We start from the raw sequence: 18577 nt of genomic DNA on the forward strand, positions 1-18577 counted from the left end.
TTAGATAAATTAGAAGGAATTTTCGAATGCTGATGCGATGAATACAATGTTAAGAATCAAAACAACATATTACAAGGGAAATTTTAAAGGTCGATATTGACGATATCGACTCTAGTTTAAGATTATTACCAAGTAAAAGATATACAAAGTAAAGAATGAATGTTACACATTACAAGGGAAATTTACATGTTGATATTGAATCGATTTCGACGACATCGGTAGCATAAACAATAAATAATACGACATTTTTTGAAAGAACGGAATTAATGCTTCACATTAGAAGGAAAAATTAAAATGTTGATATCGATTCGATGTCGTTGTTATCGTAAATATCGACAAAATTCAAAGCAACCAATGACCAGGGAAATTGGAAATTACGATATCGAGTTTATATTGTCGATATCATCGATATCGTTCATATCGACACATACAGATGAACCAGGACAGCTAACTATTATCCATGAAGTAGATAAATGGGGATCTATAGTAGTTACCTGAACATCGATATCGTCGATATCCACACTTACAGATGAATCAGGGCAACGAATGAAATAGATTAATGGGGTTATAGAGTTCAAGTTAATATCGATATCGTTTATATCGTCGATATTGTGTCTCATTGGACATACCTCAAACCAAGGATTTGCATACAAATCCTTGCTCAAACATTTTGACTTAAACGTTTGCTGTGATTTCTGAGATTTGAATGCGTCGGATATCTTTTTAAAGATATCACTTTTAAGTAGTTACACCACTGCAAATATCGATTTTTAGAGAGGTGCATATTGGCTTCTTTAATATTTAACCGAATATTTTTAATTAACAATAAAAGTTATTATAGTCCCTTGTTGGAGTATGTGCTATGTAATTATTTTCTGGTAATTAGCTAAACCAGCAGGTGCCCACAAAATTATCTCCCTTTGCTGTTGTTACTACGCCGCCATTATTGTTTACATCGACGCGTGATTTTCAAGTTCTGACAGAGACTCCGAAATCTATAAGATTCTTGTAAGTAGCAATGTTGTAAATGATTGTTAACTCCTTAAAAAGATACAAATGACGAAATACGGGTTTAACTTCGATATCTATTTATGTGTTTGATTTTTATTTAAAGATATTTAAAGCATTGTCTAAACCGCCGAAGCCGGTACCATAGAAGGTTGTGGATTGTTCTAGAATGAATAAAGAATATCAGAGAAGCTGTCCGTTGATATAAAGAATTCGTATCATATTGTTAATTTCATGTAATTTTTTTAACAACACAAATTGTAAGTTCCAACATTTAAACTACTTATTTTTATTTTATTTTAGTTTTTAACATTCATGACAATTAAAACCAGATATGACTGATATTGGTGTTTCACCTACTTAAAAATTGTGCTAATTTTCTACAAAACTACTGATATAATTTGCTGCTGGATAACTCAATTGAAAACAAAACTAGACTATAATAAACTTGGCCAACAATTATTTGTAAAAAATGGTAAAATCAACAAACTCAACCTATGTTTCATAGAGTTGCGTTTCCTTTGTGTTTATCGCTGTTTTAAGGGTTTTTTGTTTTGGCTAACATTAATTATAACATTTTCATTTTGTATTTCATGAGATAATGATACACATTTTTTAGGAATACGTAGATGTATAAATAAAAATACATAATCATTAATGTTACATACACTTGTCACCAATATTATACATACACAATTAAACGTATGTATGTATGTATAATATTGAAATAAAATGTAGCAAGATAAATAAATATATATAAGTTATTTTAAATATTCTTGCCAATAAGTTTAGTTATGACAACCTTGAGAATTAAAAAAAAATGTATTTTGTAAAGTTCAATTTTCTGTCCATTCTAATCTTAATTTGTTTCATAAAGGGTTATTCAAATTTCATGATTTAGACATGAAGTACAGGATTTGGGCCCCTTGTTTTGATTACTCAATCGTGATCATGAAAAAGACAATAAACATCATATTGTGAAAAGGAGTAGGTTCGATATGGCCCTAAAATGGCCCTCTTTTTTACCTTCAATTTCAAATTAGTATTTATTGACCGATATCATAAGGAATCATAGCTAATACATTGACTAGATAAGAAAAAATTCTTTTTGTTGAGGATTTATGTTTCTGCTTTCTACGTATACTGATGACGTCAAAAACTGTCAAACAGTATTTATTTTTATTTTTCACAAAAAATCAATGAAAATTGGTAAAATTTGCATTGATTATTGAACAGGAAACATAGAGCGCATACGTGGACAAAAAGTTCTTTGAACACAATGTTTGTAGTGACATTTTACATGTTAATTTTGAATATCTAGTTTGTCGACGTATGTGCTCTATGTTTCCTTGTTCTAAATTTGGATGAAATCCGGCAGATTTTGTCAAATTTCGTCAAAATCTCTTATTTTGACCTTTTTTGGATGTAGAAATCCATGCTTTAGGATAAAACTTTGACACAAATAGTTCTATTTTACTTTCTCGCATATCTTTAAGACAACTTAAAACAAATTCTATCTTGTACCATTCAATTTTATAATCAGGGCCATATTTGGCCCTTACCGAACTTACTTCTTCGCATGCTAAAGTTTGTTAGATTTTAAACTTTCCCCATGTGAGACATCTGTAATCAGCAATATACTACTATGTATGAAATAGATAAAACCAGAGACATCTGTAATCAGCAGTATACTACTATGTATGAAATAGATAAAACCAGAGACCTCTGTAATCAGCAATATTCTACTATGCATGAAATAGATAAACAGAGACATCTGTAATCAGCAATATACTACATTTTTGTACTATGTATGAAATAGATAAAAGCAGAGACATCTTTAAACTATGTATGAAATAGATAAACAGAGACCTCTGTAATCAGCAATATTCTACTATGCATGAAATAGATAAACAGAGACATCTGTAATCAGCAATATACTACATTTTTGTACTATGTATGAAATAGATAAAAGCAGAGACATCTTTAAACTATGTATGAAATAGATAAACAGAGACATCTGTAATCAGCAATATACTACTATGTATGAAATAGATAAAAACAGAGACATCTGTAATCAGTAATATACTACTATGTATATATACGTATGAAATAGATAAAACCAGAGACATCTTTGATCACCAATATACTACTATGTAGTCTATGTATGAAATAGATAAACAGAGACATATGGAAATATTGTGATGTCACATCATGGGACTCACATGGCCCTAACAATTTAATGGCTATGGTAACATACAAATCTTATTTCTTAAACAACACAAAACTATTTAAAAATACCTTCAATACCCTAGACTTTAATTTAGGCATTCAGGTTTGATAACAGATTTTACCAATACAAAAACAAAAAAAAAGATTTATCAGCCATACAAAAACCATACCACTATTTACATTTTTTGGACTTCATTAATTTTCAGTTTCTGATATCAAAGTAATTTGAGTTTAATTGTTTAAAAAATGTTTTATGAAATCTTTAATTGTTTAAAAAATGTTTTATGAAATCTTTATTTTAAAAAATACATTTCTAATCTGTGAACCATATCTGGATATATTCTAAAAAAGGGGAAAAAAATAAAAGAGAAGGAATATATATGTATGTGAAATAGAAATTTAAAAAGTAATCATGAGAAAGCTGTATGCTATTTCAAAAGATTATATGGCCTTTTAATGAGGTTTGAACTTTCCAATCTCTGGTAATATTTGTCTCTAATAAAATCTAGCATTTTTCCACACAAAAATTTCAATTGGCATTCATTCATTTACATGCCTTCATTTTTGTGTATTCATAGAACTTTGTAATCCAGGCAAATTCATAAATAATGAAGCCTTATATTTAGGAAGTTATCATACTGATACTGACTGTACATATATTTAAAATCCAATATCATTTCAGAAAAAGAAAAAAAAAACACACAATGCCTTTGATAGAAGAAATATTTGAGGATAATGTTGAAATACCTCAGAAAGAAAAGGCAGTAAAGGTCAAAATAGAGGTCATGGAGGATAAAGAAAACAACATCAATGTTAACAATACCAAAGGTGAGTACTATAATCTAGTAAAATTTTCCTGATTTGACAATTGTTGATGAAAATTGATTTTGGAAGTTTGTACAATTTTGTATTTTTTTTCATAGAATAATTTTGTTGTACATGTATATACATTATATTTATACCATTATATCAAATTTCATGTTCAGTACCATGTAAGGTAGTACCAAACACCTTGACAAAAATTAATTTGGTTTGTTTAATTTTCATAAAATTTTGACAAAATATTTACTTTTAGTCAGAAATATAAAAATTTAAAAAACCTTGAACCACACACTTTCTAAGAAAAAAATCATTGGATACAATGTATATATAGCAGTTTGACAAACACTCATTTTGATCACTGTGAAGCTTGGTATTTCCTTAACAATACAACATGGTTAAAACATTTAGCAGAGTTATCTCCCTGTAGCGTTAGGTACCATTTAATCTATTTTTTCTGTCTTTTGAAGAAAATTTGAAGTCTGATGGATCTGGAGATAAAACAGAACCAAACAAAAATGGAAAACAGAATGAGATAGAGAAGAAAGATAAAGATAACTGGCCAAGGTAAATAATAAAATAGTTGAATATTGGATGTTCAATCATACAAAATGTATTCAATAAACATTACACTTTTATAATGGCCTTCAAATACCGTTACTATTCCTAACATCACTGAAGAGACATATTAATTGTCGAAATCCAGATATGGTGTACACATTTTTGAATCTCATTTTTGCAGTATACCATTTTTTCAGCAAGTTTGTTGTTTTCTTTTTGGTAATAAATTGATAATAAAATCCATTTTGTTACATCTTGTGATTGATTTATTTGGCAATCACCAATGGCAGTCAGCAGGGTTTAAGAACACAAGAAAAAGTTGTTTGACCTGCGTTTTGTTAAAATGTAAAAATGATGTATTTAGACCCCTATACCAAGAAATTTGTTTTGCATGCACACATATAAAAATTGAATTTTTATCCAACACAATCAGAGGTTTGAGCGTTGTTTCAATTTAGACTTGCATATATTGCATATGATAAAAACATAGAAAATTATCAGTCAGTTATGGCCAAAATAGAAGCCAAATATTAAAAACCACTTTTTAACAGTTTCATATGACCCATTTACTGAAGTTGTTTCCAATAATTCATATAATTAGGATTGTAGCATGAATCACAGAAGTTCGTTGCAGTAAAGAAATCACAAACAATGTACTTCTTTATGAATTCATCAATTTACATTTCATATCATGCATACTATTTGTCTGTTAACTACACCATGTGACAAATAATGTCAGAAACTTGTTCTTCTATTGTTTTTATTTTTATCTATCCTAGTCTAACCCATAAGATGCCAAATATGTATTAATATCAGGTGACAGTTTTTTGGGACTGTTAAAAAGTTTTAAATGACTGTTTTCACTTATTGTTCTCAAAGATTATATTATAGTAATAAGACTAAGTTTCTAGATGAGTTTTATTCCTGTGTAACTGTAGTTGAAAGATTAATCTTTTTTAATGAGCATTGTTAATAACATGTATGTGTCATTCTAACATATATGTCAAATATTGCTTTGCCATTTTTTTGAGATATCTTAACTGTTTTGCCATGCTAATAATCTTTACATCGTACCTTAAGCTATTTTGCATTTTTTACAGGTTGACAAAAGCATTTCTAAAACAGCATTGTAAAGATATGAAGCTTTATCGTACCCCACATCTAAATGATGTTTTATATCTACATTATAAAGGTAAGTAATTTGTCATTCAGAGGACTGATCAGTTAAAACAATGATGTTTTATATCTACATTATAAAGGTTAGTAATTTGTCATTCAGAGGGCTGATCAGTTAAAACAATGATGTGTGTATATCCCAACTTTGCCACAAACAAAAGTAGGGAGGAGGAGAGGCATGAATATTAACAACTGGTCTGTTTGTTTGACCATCAGTTAATAAGTCAATCAAAATTCAAGTATTCCTCAAGCTTGTCACCAGTACAGAAAGGGTTCAATATCCCTTGAGCTATCACCAATACAGAAAGAAATAAAGAATATCTTGAGCCCATTACCACCATAGAAACTGTTCAAATACTCCTATAGAAAGAGTTTAAGTAGTCTGTGAGTCAAAGTCATCATTAAAGAAAAGTTCCTGTGTCTATAGTTATTTTGCAAGTTGTACTTGATGAACTAACAATCCAACATGCAATAGAAATTGTCAATTTCTCATTCTCCAAATAAAACTAAAAAAAACCATATATACTTTTTTAAAAACAAAACCAGCCATATATTTTTGTTTGAAGTTTGTAGTCTTTTATCACATTTTTTTTTCAATCATGGTTTATTATTGTAGGTATTTTCAAGATTGAATCATTAGAAGAGTACACAGGATTGAGATGTTTATGGTTGGAATGCAATGGATTGAGGAAAATAGAAAACCTGGAAAATCAGAAAGAACTGAGATGTCTGTATCTTCAACAAAACTTGATCTCAAATATAGAGAATCTGGAGCCTCTTGTTTGGTTAGATACACTTCAACTCAGCAACAACAGAGTCAAGAAAATTGAAAATATATGTAAGTTTTTGAAATATTGTTAGGAAATAAAAATTTAAATGTCTGCATCAAGAATTTTGTTAAAGTCAATATCTCAGCAACTTTGAACAATGTGTCAAATTTATTTAGTCAAAATCATTGTAAGGTATACATGTCTGTCTGACAGTGGCCATTTGATCTGTCTCATTTTCATAGTTTTATCATCAAAGTTTAGTTTCTCAGTTAGTTAGAATAATATTGAAATATATTTTGCCATTATAATTGATCTTTTTCAGCATGTCTACCCAAGATAAATTCTCTGTATATCTCACACAATAGAATTGAGGATGTTGAGGATATTGAACACTTAGCAGAATGTGATTCACTGAGTGTAGTAGATCTGTCACATAACAAACTAGATGATCCTAAAGTTCTAGAAGTCTTTGCTGCTATGAAAAATCTGGTAAGGCATGAGACATATTTAAATTTTTATGATAGCCCTGCTGAAAAGGGTTAGGTCTACCAGGAATTTTGTAATCCTCTTGTCAGTCAAACTTTAAGTTTCCTCTGATTTTTTTTTTATTGCTGAACAAAAGTTTTAAAAATAATTTACAGACTATCATTGACATGTATGTGTATACTTGCAATATAGCAATGTGTATGACAAGCTTAATTCACTTTTCTTTAAATTCAAGGAACAAATACTAGATGGTGTAGACACAACTTTTAAAATGAAAATTAAAAAATTAAAGCACAAATATGTCCAAAATACAATACAGAAGAACTTCAAACACATTTTTAAACAAATTCAAGTTTTAATTTTGCTTCAAGGTTTTAACTGTTATATCTCACTTTTATTCGCCCGGTAATTAATTAAACGGATTTCTATTTTTCAGAAAGTATTAAATTTAATGGGTAATACTGTTATTAGGAATATCAAGAATTACAGGAAGAATTTCATTGTTAAATGTGTAAGTATCTAATCATACAATGGTGTATTTATATACATAGCAAGTTACATGTATGACTTTAAGGAGATGATGGTCAGTTGATTTTTACCAAGACATTTCACCATTCAGTCTATCAATTCTGTGTTTTGGGTTCAAGACATGTTCCTGTTATTTGGCAAAATGGAGTGTTGTTACTTGTATTCACTCTGCCATTTTATGAGTTAATGTTAAGCATTTTCTAAAGAATGAGGATTTTCCACAAAAACTTTGTTTTGAAATTTTTATGAATGATTTGAAAATAGGTTATTGTCAACAACTGAAAAAAAAACCCATCATTTTTTGTTTTAAAACTTCATGATTATTTGAAGAGGGAACCCATATCCCCAGAGTAGTCAGCAAACACATGAACTGTTTTTGAACCAGCAAGAATAGGGAATTTGAATATTTAAATAGATCATATGTCAGGGTTAATAGGCTTTTTGTTTCTTTGTGGTCCTTGTACAAGGTGATTTCAAAAGGTATACCTATGAAGGACATATACTTGGACTCTTTACAATCCTTTATTCATTTGAAAATAACATTAATAACAAAAACTATCAAGTTTGGTAAGTAAAAATTACAGAATTTGTATCTTGAACAATGATATAGATAATAGAATCATTGTAACTTTATTCTAACATATGTTTGCAATAATTACTGTTTTCAATATTACAGAAACATTTGAATTACCTTGATGACAGACCAGTTTTCCCTAAAGATAGAGCTTGTGCTGAAGCATGGTAAGATACATTTCAATACAGATTTATAATTACAGATTTTTTCAATGGCATTTTACTATTTAATGAAACATATTTTGTAAAAATTTAAGAATGCACAATTTGTGATTTTATATTTTTCTTTGGATGACATATTGCTATTTAATGCAATATAGTTTGTAAATATTAAAAAAAAATAGTTTGCAGACTTCCTCATATTTCATGGAAGACTTTGGTGCTGTTAAATGCAGCATATGAGACAATATCTGAAAAAAGTCTAATTTCCATGTCCCATCTTTCACCAGCAATTATTTTTTTATTCAGGCATCTTTTTGGAAAATTTTAAGTTTTAGTATTAACTAGAGTATATATTGCACCAACTGCACCAAATTAATATAATTTGAAAGGTCAACCACCCCCAAAAATCATGTTGTCCCTGTTATTTTCTGAAAATTAAATCATTCAAATTAAAGAATATCTAAATTAAGTAAACAGCCTTCTGGTTTTCACAAATCTGATAGATTATATAAAACACTTCTCCATTACTGGTCTGAATTTGTTATAACTAAAGCATATAAGAAAATAATGCATTTTTTTAGGGTATTTTAAATGTTGTCCCCAGGGGTAATTTCTTTCCTGTTACTGTGGGTTTTTCCACCTGTGGACACATTTGAAAGACCAAATTTTATTTCTCTTAATGTAATGTGAAGAGAATCATTTCCTGAATGTATGACTCCACATGTTTAGGTGAATAACAGCCAGTTTGAAAAATCTAAACTCCCCAAAGATCAGAATTTGGAGAAAAATAATTTTGTTGTTCTCTCCTGTTACAGCCTTTTTGTGTACCTTCTGAAAATATTTCATTGTCAGCACTATAAGGGTACATGTGTTTTTATAGTATATTATCAAATTGATATGTAAATGGAAGTTAAATTCTACACAATTCGAGTAAATGAACAAAAAGTACTGCGTAATTCCTTTCTGTTACGTTCTGTAACTTCTGCCATATGTTACCTGATAAAAAGTAACAGCATAACCATAATCAGTAACAGGAAGGATGTTCAAGACAATTTCACTGATGAATCAAAAAGTTAATCTACTATATGCCAACCATTTCATTTAATATAAGTTATCATCACCATATTAAATAAATTAAAAAAAAAATATACAATATATTGAATGAAAATATAGGTTTTTTGCATTTGATAACATGCAATTCTAGTATAGTAGATAGCAACAGAAAGGAATTTATTTTAGAATTTTTCATTACCTAGGCAGATTTTTCATCTTGCAAATACAGTTTTAAAGGATAAATGACATTGTTTGCTGTTATCTTCCAATTGTGACCAATCTGAAATTATGTGTTTTTCTTAAACTATAAAATAAAGCATTTTTTGGAGAAAAATGTCCTTTCTGTTACCAACTCTGTCCTATTACCGTTGTCCTGTTACTCAAGAGTTCATGTTACCGACATTATTAATCTGACTATATTTTAGTATATTTCTAAACCTTTCGTATTGCAAACGCTAAAATCAATAATTGGCATTTGATAAACTATTGCAGGATATACTAGTAAACCAGAAATAGTGTCTATAGGTTATAAGAGCGCAATTATTCGTAATGCATTTTCCATAGGGTACCACTAGTGTTCCGTATTTTTTTTCTCGAAGACTACACAAATTAGGGAAAAACGGGAAGCAGTTCCTGTTACTAGAAATGCCAGTGTTGCATTACAACTAAAAAAATATATAGGGTCATGCGGCTCAAATTGACTTAAAATGCCGTTGAAAAAGATCGTCTACTTTTTTCGCTTAATGAAAAAGGCATATTTTTAATGGGTCCAACGTGCAGAAATGGAAGATATTTTCTATACTTCGTAAAATGTGAATATGATTTTCGGCAATTTTTAAACCTAATTGGATAAGCTTTCGATTAAATGTAATTCTAATCCTGTATCAACCAATCAGAAGCCGTAAAGGATTCTATTCTGAGTACTATCTTGGGGTAAAAAACTTGCTGGTAAAATGTAAACAAATAATTGCGCTCTTGTAACCTTAAACTTATTCCTTATTCCCATTAGAAACTTTTTAAAATTGATTCACTTTGGTAACAGGAAAGAACTGGATTTGTTTTGTACCATTTTTAAAATTGCCATTGTTACCACATTTAACAATTGTTTGAATTATAGACAACAGTTCCTAGATCCTCAATGTGTGTTCTTCGATTTGTGGCAGTGCTATTAAAATACCGGGTGTAAAGACATTTTTTGGGGTTTTTTCTTATTGCCAAAAATTAGACTTTTTCAGATATTGTCTCATTTACATGTATGATAAAAAAAATAGTTTGCAATGCCAAGTTAATCATGTAATGGAAGCATTTCAAAAGCTGCATTAATTTCAAAGCATATTTTAGTAATATTCATTACTGTATATACAATTAGTTTCATAATATTTCAAAGGGTACCCGTCAAATGCATATTTTTAATCAATGCTACATTTAGATATAAATCATGTCGACAATATATGTTTAAAACCTCAACAAGGTCTATAGAACTATTAAGAAACTTTTGTAAACAAATGGGGACATTTTTACTTCAGGGCAGAGGGTGGTGTTGAAGCAGAAAAGGAAGAAAGAGAAAAATGGATAAATAAAGAAAGACAAAAGATAACTGACAGTGTGGAAGGTAAGAAAACAATAATGCAAAATACCATAAAAGGAATTAAACTATCAAATGATATTGAGATGCCTCTCTTAAAATTCTGCAAAAGGAAGTGGTTACTCATTGAACTAATTTACATGTTAAGAAATTCACAAGATAAGTATTACTTTTTATCTATGATTCTGTCATCAGTTCACTGAATGGCAAGTAATTCCCTGCCACCAAAAAACAATAAAGGGAGATAAATCATCTTTTTGATAGACTTTTAAGAGCAAAAGAAAAGAAAACTGACAAGTTGATTGTTAGTCATGTATGGCATCAAAAATATTTTACAGTGCAGAAACAAATCAGAAAGTATCTTTTGGTCTATAAAAAATCATTCATCTTTGATCCAGCCATCAAGAAAAATGAACTGCATGGCATAAAAAATATCTTACAAGACAGAAACACATTGTAAAGTATCTATTGGTCTTTACTAGAACATAATGTTTACATCACGAAAAAAGCCAAAAAATGGTTCAAAGTTGTTCATAGGAAATTAATCTGTAGCCACATACATGTTGAGGCCCAAAAGGTTGGATTTATACTATTAATGCCTATGATATAACTATTGAATAAAATTATAATCTTAATTCAACTTTGTCAGTACGATCAATAGCATTTCTTTTATTTTTAAATTTTATTCCTATTGAAATTCTTATGCTAGCATAAATTATTATCTTTAAAAACCTTACAGCCTTGACCAAAATAAGGAAAGCAAATATAAAGCAGAAAATAGAGAGAGAAATGATTGAAAGAGGAGAAGAGGGAGAAGTTGATTTAGAGAGTGTTGATTGGTTAACTGGATCTTACAAGCTCAAATCAGATATAAACAGTGAACAGACAGAGGAAGAAATGCCAATCATTACAGGGAAGCAGGCTGAGGAAGAGGAGGGAATATTTTCTACCAAAAGTTAGTTTCATTCTAAACATTGTGTGTTACTGTAAATTCAGAAACTATTTTGAAAAATGAGACAGGGTTATAATTGCAATAATTTAAACTCGCATTTAGAATTTGTTTTATATAAATTTAACAGGATTTTTCTCAATATAACAAAAATTTGAATTTCATTTTATTAGTCTAAAATGACTAAATAGCAATAATTAATGCACACAATAATTTCTGAATTTACAGTATTTGCCAAAATATTTTGTATATAGAATTATTACTCGGTCTAGGTGTCCATCAGACAGGGATAAACTGACCTTGACCTCATTTCATGGTTCATTGATTGGCATTAAGTTTTAATTATTAGGTCTGTATTTCATATACTGTTACAAATAGATGAACTTTATTTGGAGTATACATAATGATTGAAATGTGTTGCTGTCCTTTTATTGGTTTCATCTGAATTTGACCTTATTTTCACAGTTCACTATTGGTCAACATGTAGTTTTCCTGATTAGGTATGTTTCTCCTGTATTTTCAAGGAATAGGTCAACTATATTTGGCTTTATGGCATCAGTGTAAGGGATACCGTTCGAGAGATTCATGTGGTAGGACCTAGCTTCATCATAGAATTCTTGTTTATAACTTCTTCAATATTAAACTGAATCTTGCTAATAACACATTTTTTTTTGTGTTTTATTTTTGGAGATCCATTCTAATCTTCTAATTTAAATCTTTTTTATTTTCAGAAAATGTAACAAAGGATGACTCGACAAGAATATTTATCACAGACACAGGTAAGATTAACTTTCAGTCAAATGAAATGTCAATGATAATAATAAAAAGTAGAAATGAAAAAAGTCAACAGAATTTGCTTTTAAACAGACAACTGAATGTACAAGACTTAGTGATGTGATTCATGATTGATGTTACATGAAATATATGTATACCCAAACTAAATTAAGCCTGATATCAAGGTCACTGTGATCTAGAGTTATACAGAATCATTTCATGAGTGTTAATACTGATGCATCTAGACAAAATACTTTTAAAAAATCCTTTTAAGATGACCTAATTTGGCTTTATTTACACTTCAAAAAAGTCAGAAACGTATTTTTAAAACAGTATTGGAAAACTGAACTTCATGTTTTTATATGTCAATCCCTGCTACATGGGTTTTCACGCATAGTTGACTGTTGTAGTCAATTACAATCTGTCTACAACACACAGTATAACAAATTTCAAAATCACTTACAAATTACTGTAGTTATTTGTAAATGGAAGTTTCACATCTCAGTTCTACTTCTGATATATCTGATATCTTAAGGGAGCTTGCGGGTCTAAATCAATTTTTTTATTTAATATAGGATTTCGCTATATTTTTCTATAAATGAACTTTATCTTATACTTAAAAGAAAAATGAAATAAAAATGGGGTCACCGTTCATTTACACTCACTATCTGCCTTCGAAAGAAGCATACATTTTTGTTAATGTCCATTTTTGCTGTTGAACTAAAAGGAGAAATAGACATAATATTGAAATAAAAAAGAACTAAATTACAGAAATCACTGAAATTTTACAATTATTTAGTTTATGTACAGCTTATTTGAAAACAACAATAAAAAGTATAGGTCACCCATGAGTTAAAAAAGATATTTCAATTTAAATGCCAAAAATGGCATTTTTTTCACCAAAGGGAGATAGTTTGGAGCTTTTTCAATGATATCTACATTTTAAAAGTCACCTGGGGCCAACACACATTGATTTTTTGGAATGAATTTTGTACCATAGGATAAAGTAATAACTACTAAAGGCATTAAATAAAATTTGTAATGAAAAATAAATGTTTTTTATACCCGCCAGCCTCCTTAATGATGGTAACTGAGGATGTGATATTTAAAACATATACATATATAAAACAGGTATTCAATACATTATTATAACGTAAAATTTTGTACATTTCAGGAAAAGAAGATGAAGATGATGAATTAGAGGTATGTTATCTAATTGCTTCAGTTTTTGTCTAAACCTTCTAAAATGAGAATGCAGGAAAACAATTTTATTTCATTTTGAATACAAATGTAGTAGAAAACATATCAGTTAAAAAAGTAGAAATGAACTTAGTACAAAATATGTAACCTAACTAAATTCTCCTCATGAATGTATATGTTACATTGATGTTACATTTCTTATATATATGAGGATGTAAACTATGTAATATGTATAGTGCCTTATATTTCACAATACTGCATGATATTAATTTTTTTTTCACGTTTTAAAAAAAGTTTTAGAAGTTAGAATTATTGAAATGTTATTTCTGTAGGATCTACCTGATTTAGAAGATGTAGATGTCACAGACCAGATCATTACACAAAGCCAGGATAAGGTACATTATTTTGCTTAATAAAACTTGTTGATTAATTTAGATTTCATTTAACCCAAATGACTGGTATGAGAGATGATTTTTATAAATACTAATAATATAGAAAAGTCGTCAAGATCAAAGAAAAACAACACAACCACATTAAAAAAAAGACAAAAAACGTCTAGATGAAAATATTTTGTGAGGTATGATTGTCAATGAGATTTAATTTATCCACTAAAAACTTGAGCACAAGGACACATTTCTAGGTCACTGTACAGCCTTCTACAACTATGAGCAATAACATACCATAAAGTAAGATATAAATAGTTACCTGAAGAATACTCATGTTTAATTAACCTTGGTTTACAAATAAAATTATCACTAATGGTCATTTGGTAATGATTTTACAACTTGAAGTCAGATTTTTAAAATGGTTACAGTTGCAAGTCAAAATCCGGTCTTACCTGCTAAATAATTAGTTAAATACAGTAGTTCATTTCACCTTGTATGTGATAGACTTAAACACAACAGCATTTGCCAAAACTTAACAACAACAAGAAATAAGAACAATACTTTGCAGCTCATCTGAAATATTTTTTGATTAATTTTCAGGCTTTCAAGCCTAGGATTGAAGTCCTTGAAGACAGTGAATCAGAATCCGAGGATGAAACAGGCAACCAGTCATCAAAACCAGTCATACAGGAAGTGAAATCTGCCTCTAAACCATTGATACAGGATATTACTTCATCATCTAAACCTCTTATTGAAGAAATTTCACAAAACACTGAAGAATTGACATTAGATATTGAAGAGAATAAACCATCACTTATAGATGAAATGAATGAGTACGCTGTTGAAGAAGAATCATCAGAAACAGATTTAAATGACATCAATCCCGACTTCACCCCGTCATATGATTCCGTCCAACATGAGCACTCGGCACAATTGTTACAGGAAATGAAATCAATGGATGATACAAACTTTATTAAAACAGGTGTAATGGACCCTAGTAATGTTATTGATACTAAACGTCCCAAAACAAACAATCATCCTTTAGCTGACTGGGATGATTCAGAATTGGATTGAAACCTTATGGAAAAAAAAACTTCTTGGTATTAAATGTGTTCAGAAATTATTTATATTTATGCAGTCAAAATTTGAAAAAAAGTGTAAGGGTGAAAGGACCTATTAATTAATGAAAGAAATTGCTTCAAGATATACAATAAGAATTATTTCATCATACAAGGCAATATTTTATGAGCTGCATAGGATAGAAACAAATGAATTAAAAGAAATAGTATTAAAACATAAAAAAAAATCACTTTAAATTTTGTTGATGAAAAGAAATTTTGAATCAAGGTCAATTTAATATCAAGGAATTGTAAATTGTTATTAATTCCTTACATTATTTATCAGAATATTTTCAATACTTTTCAATTTATTTTAAATACATTGTACTATGTATTTTTTGTTAAATTTTGTATTTATCTTCATAACCAAAGCATGTTATTGACTATAACTTGTAATGAGATCTGTACATCAAAATGCACCTACTGTTTTTAATATATTCAAGTTTCAAGAGCTATTCATTTACCATGTATATTATACATTATTGATCATAGCATATATTTTATATATTTATTGTTTCATTCAGACTTGTCAAAATCCATGCAAACAAAAAACTGATATTGAAATATCAAATCCGTCCATTTACAATAGTATGTAGATAGTAAATAGTCATTTCATAGTGTGTGTGATATGTTTATATTTATAATCTTTTTACAGGAAAAATTCCAGCCCTTGGTTTTTAGTCAGTAAGATTTTATGTAATATATCTAAACTTAGGGGAATATATTAAAAATGTTGGAAAGTTATTCCTTGGCTTTTTGTAATTTTTAGCTATTTTCCCAGTTTCTATATCTATGCTCAAGTGTGGAGAACAGAAATGTAGGATAAAAAGGGGGTGATTAAAATATTGGAAAAATTGGTAAACAGTTTTAGGGTAAACTGTTTTAACATGTCTGAAATTGGAAAAGGGATGAAACTTTAAAGGATTTCTACCAATAGACCGATGCCCTATGCCCCTTCTCTTCTATTTTCCTTAATTTAGTATTAATACTAAAGTATGTTAAATTTGGTATTTACTATGCTTTAAATATTTTACTCCAAGGGGAGACAAATCTAAATACATTTCATTGTTATGATTCATTCATGTTCCCTTCATTTTATGGCATTGATTGAGTTTCTACAGTCAGTTACAATAAGTCAGGGATCAAAAATGGTGCAGTATCATTCCATAAACATCAGTTTTACAGTGTGAAATGCAAATGTTTATTATTATTCACTAAGATAACTTTATATTTTGTGACAATATTATATTGTGTAATGTTTACTTAAATTAGATGCATAATTGCTGGCTTTCCTGTTTTATTTAAGTATCTAACTGTACATAAATTCTATTTCAAACGTCTATTAACACAACTTTGTGTTTCTGTATATTTCCCATCTCTAATCTATTTCAAATATGTGAGAATTTATTTCAGTTTGTGGCTTTATTAAAAACAAGCCAGTATCATTTTTATGCTTCCATTTTCTCACTTTTATTCTGTAATTATAACCATTTGATTTGTTTATTTCTTTGTTATTAAAGCAGTATATAACTTTTTTGTTTTGAATGTGTGACTATTAAGAATTTTTATTGAAATAAAATTATTTGTTTATTTATTAAATATGTAAAAATAAAGTATTTAAAAACTCATTTCTTCGATTGTTTGTAATTGTATAGAATTATAGAAGATCATATCACTATTAATTCTTAATGTATTATTGTCATCTCTAAATACATGTATAATACTTTGATTGATTGATTGGTGTTTAAAGCCACTTATAGAATTATTGGGCTATTTCTTTTTGGTCAGTTTTTATATGGAAGCTAGAGAGAACCAATAACAAAACTGACAATCCTAGTCAATTAAGGTCAGAGGGCACCTGCAATGTGCAGGATTCAAACTCACAGTGTTGACAGGCTATTGATACAGTAAATGGACTAGTTATATTAGACCACTTGGAACCAAGGCCCCTATAATACCTTGACACTGATTTGACAGGATAGTACATTTCCTTTACAAATCATTTTGCTGTAGGTATCAAATGATGTTAAGATAAACAGGACTAATGTCAATCAAAGGTCAACCATGAATTTGAATAATCCATCAAGTACAAATTTTCTTGAATGCAGAACTTGTCAAAACCATGAAAATCAAATATCCACAAAATTGCAATGTTCCCTGGATAAAAGGGGAATGCATTTGGAAGTACCAGTAAGAGTAAGGACCAGCTGTCAGCTTAGTCAGAATAATGACCGTTACCTTGCAAACAAGCAGATTAAAAATCCAGCTATTGTGTCAATTTTAGTACAAAGTAAAGTTCATATTAATTTCCGTTTTTTAAAACATGTTCTCCTCCTGAATATGCATTAACCGATAAATGACCATTGGGGAAAACAACTATTAATTGACATTTTGTGGCCATTGAATTACTTTTTGATGACATTTTTCATACCTTGAACTCAGTCTGATCTCCTTTGTCAGATTTTGATTACCACAATGGAGATCAACCCATTAAACTGGCAGATGGAAATACCTTAAATACAATCATTCCATGAACCAAATATAGATGACATAATGCTTAAATGAGACTTTACAACAAAAACTTAACACTGACCAATGAACCATAAATATGGAGTCAAAGTCAGGGGACTCCTAACTGACAAACAGGTAAACCTGGCAAGGATCCGCTTTATAATAAATTTTGTTATCCTGTACAGTAACTTATAATTAGTGAGATTTACATGATGAAAAAGTTTTCTAAAGCAGTCACCGAAAATGAGGTCAAGGAATATGGACATATGACCTATAATGGCTTATTTTACAAATTGTGACTTGGATTGAGAGTTGTCTCATTGGCACTCATACCACATCTTCTTATATCTATACATGACAAACTAAAACGTTGCAACATAAAGTTTCTGTATACAAGGAATCAAGTTCACTGAATAAGCATTCCAACGTCATACATATAATTACTTTTTCATTGCAGACTAGAAAAAAAACTTTTCTTATTTTCAACTTCGAAATAAACTAGTGGGGCTGAAAAAAGTACAAAAGTTATAATAGGTTATTTTATTTATACAATTACAGTGTTAAACTATCTACATCTGTATATCACACTTTTCTCACAATATTGACTAGCATGGTCTTGGTTATTCAAAATCATATGTACACATTCATTCACTGTTGTAATATTCTATTTAAACTGATTAAATAGTGAA

General features: G+C 29.2%; 1 protein-coding gene across 1 annotated transcript; it reads left to right on the forward strand.

Moving 5' to 3' along the window:
* The first annotated feature begins 913 nt into the window (after window positions 1–913).
* LOC143082516 (dynein axonemal assembly factor 1-like) lies at window positions 914–17005 on the forward strand. The gene is made up of 14 exons (XM_076258226.1): window positions 914–1008; window positions 3920–4065; window positions 4527–4623; window positions 5718–5809; window positions 6410–6631; window positions 6886–7052; window positions 7486–7560; window positions 8254–8318; window positions 10892–10977; window positions 11690–11905; window positions 12631–12678; window positions 13848–13876; window positions 14206–14268; window positions 14860–17005. Exons 2-14 carry the CDS (start codon window positions 3942–3944, stop codon window positions 15331–15333), a joined length of 1758 nt encoding a protein of 585 aa, XP_076114341.1. The 5' UTR covers window positions 914–1008; window positions 3920–3941; the 3' UTR covers window positions 15334–17005.
* Window positions 17006–18577: the final 1572 nt, after the last annotated feature.

The sequence above is a fragment of the Mytilus galloprovincialis genome, chromosome 7 (genome assembly GCF_965363235.1).
Source record: "Mytilus galloprovincialis chromosome 7, xbMytGall1.hap1.1, whole genome shotgun sequence".
Classification (NCBI taxonomy): Eukaryota; Metazoa; Mollusca; class Bivalvia; order Mytilida; family Mytilidae; genus Mytilus; species Mytilus galloprovincialis.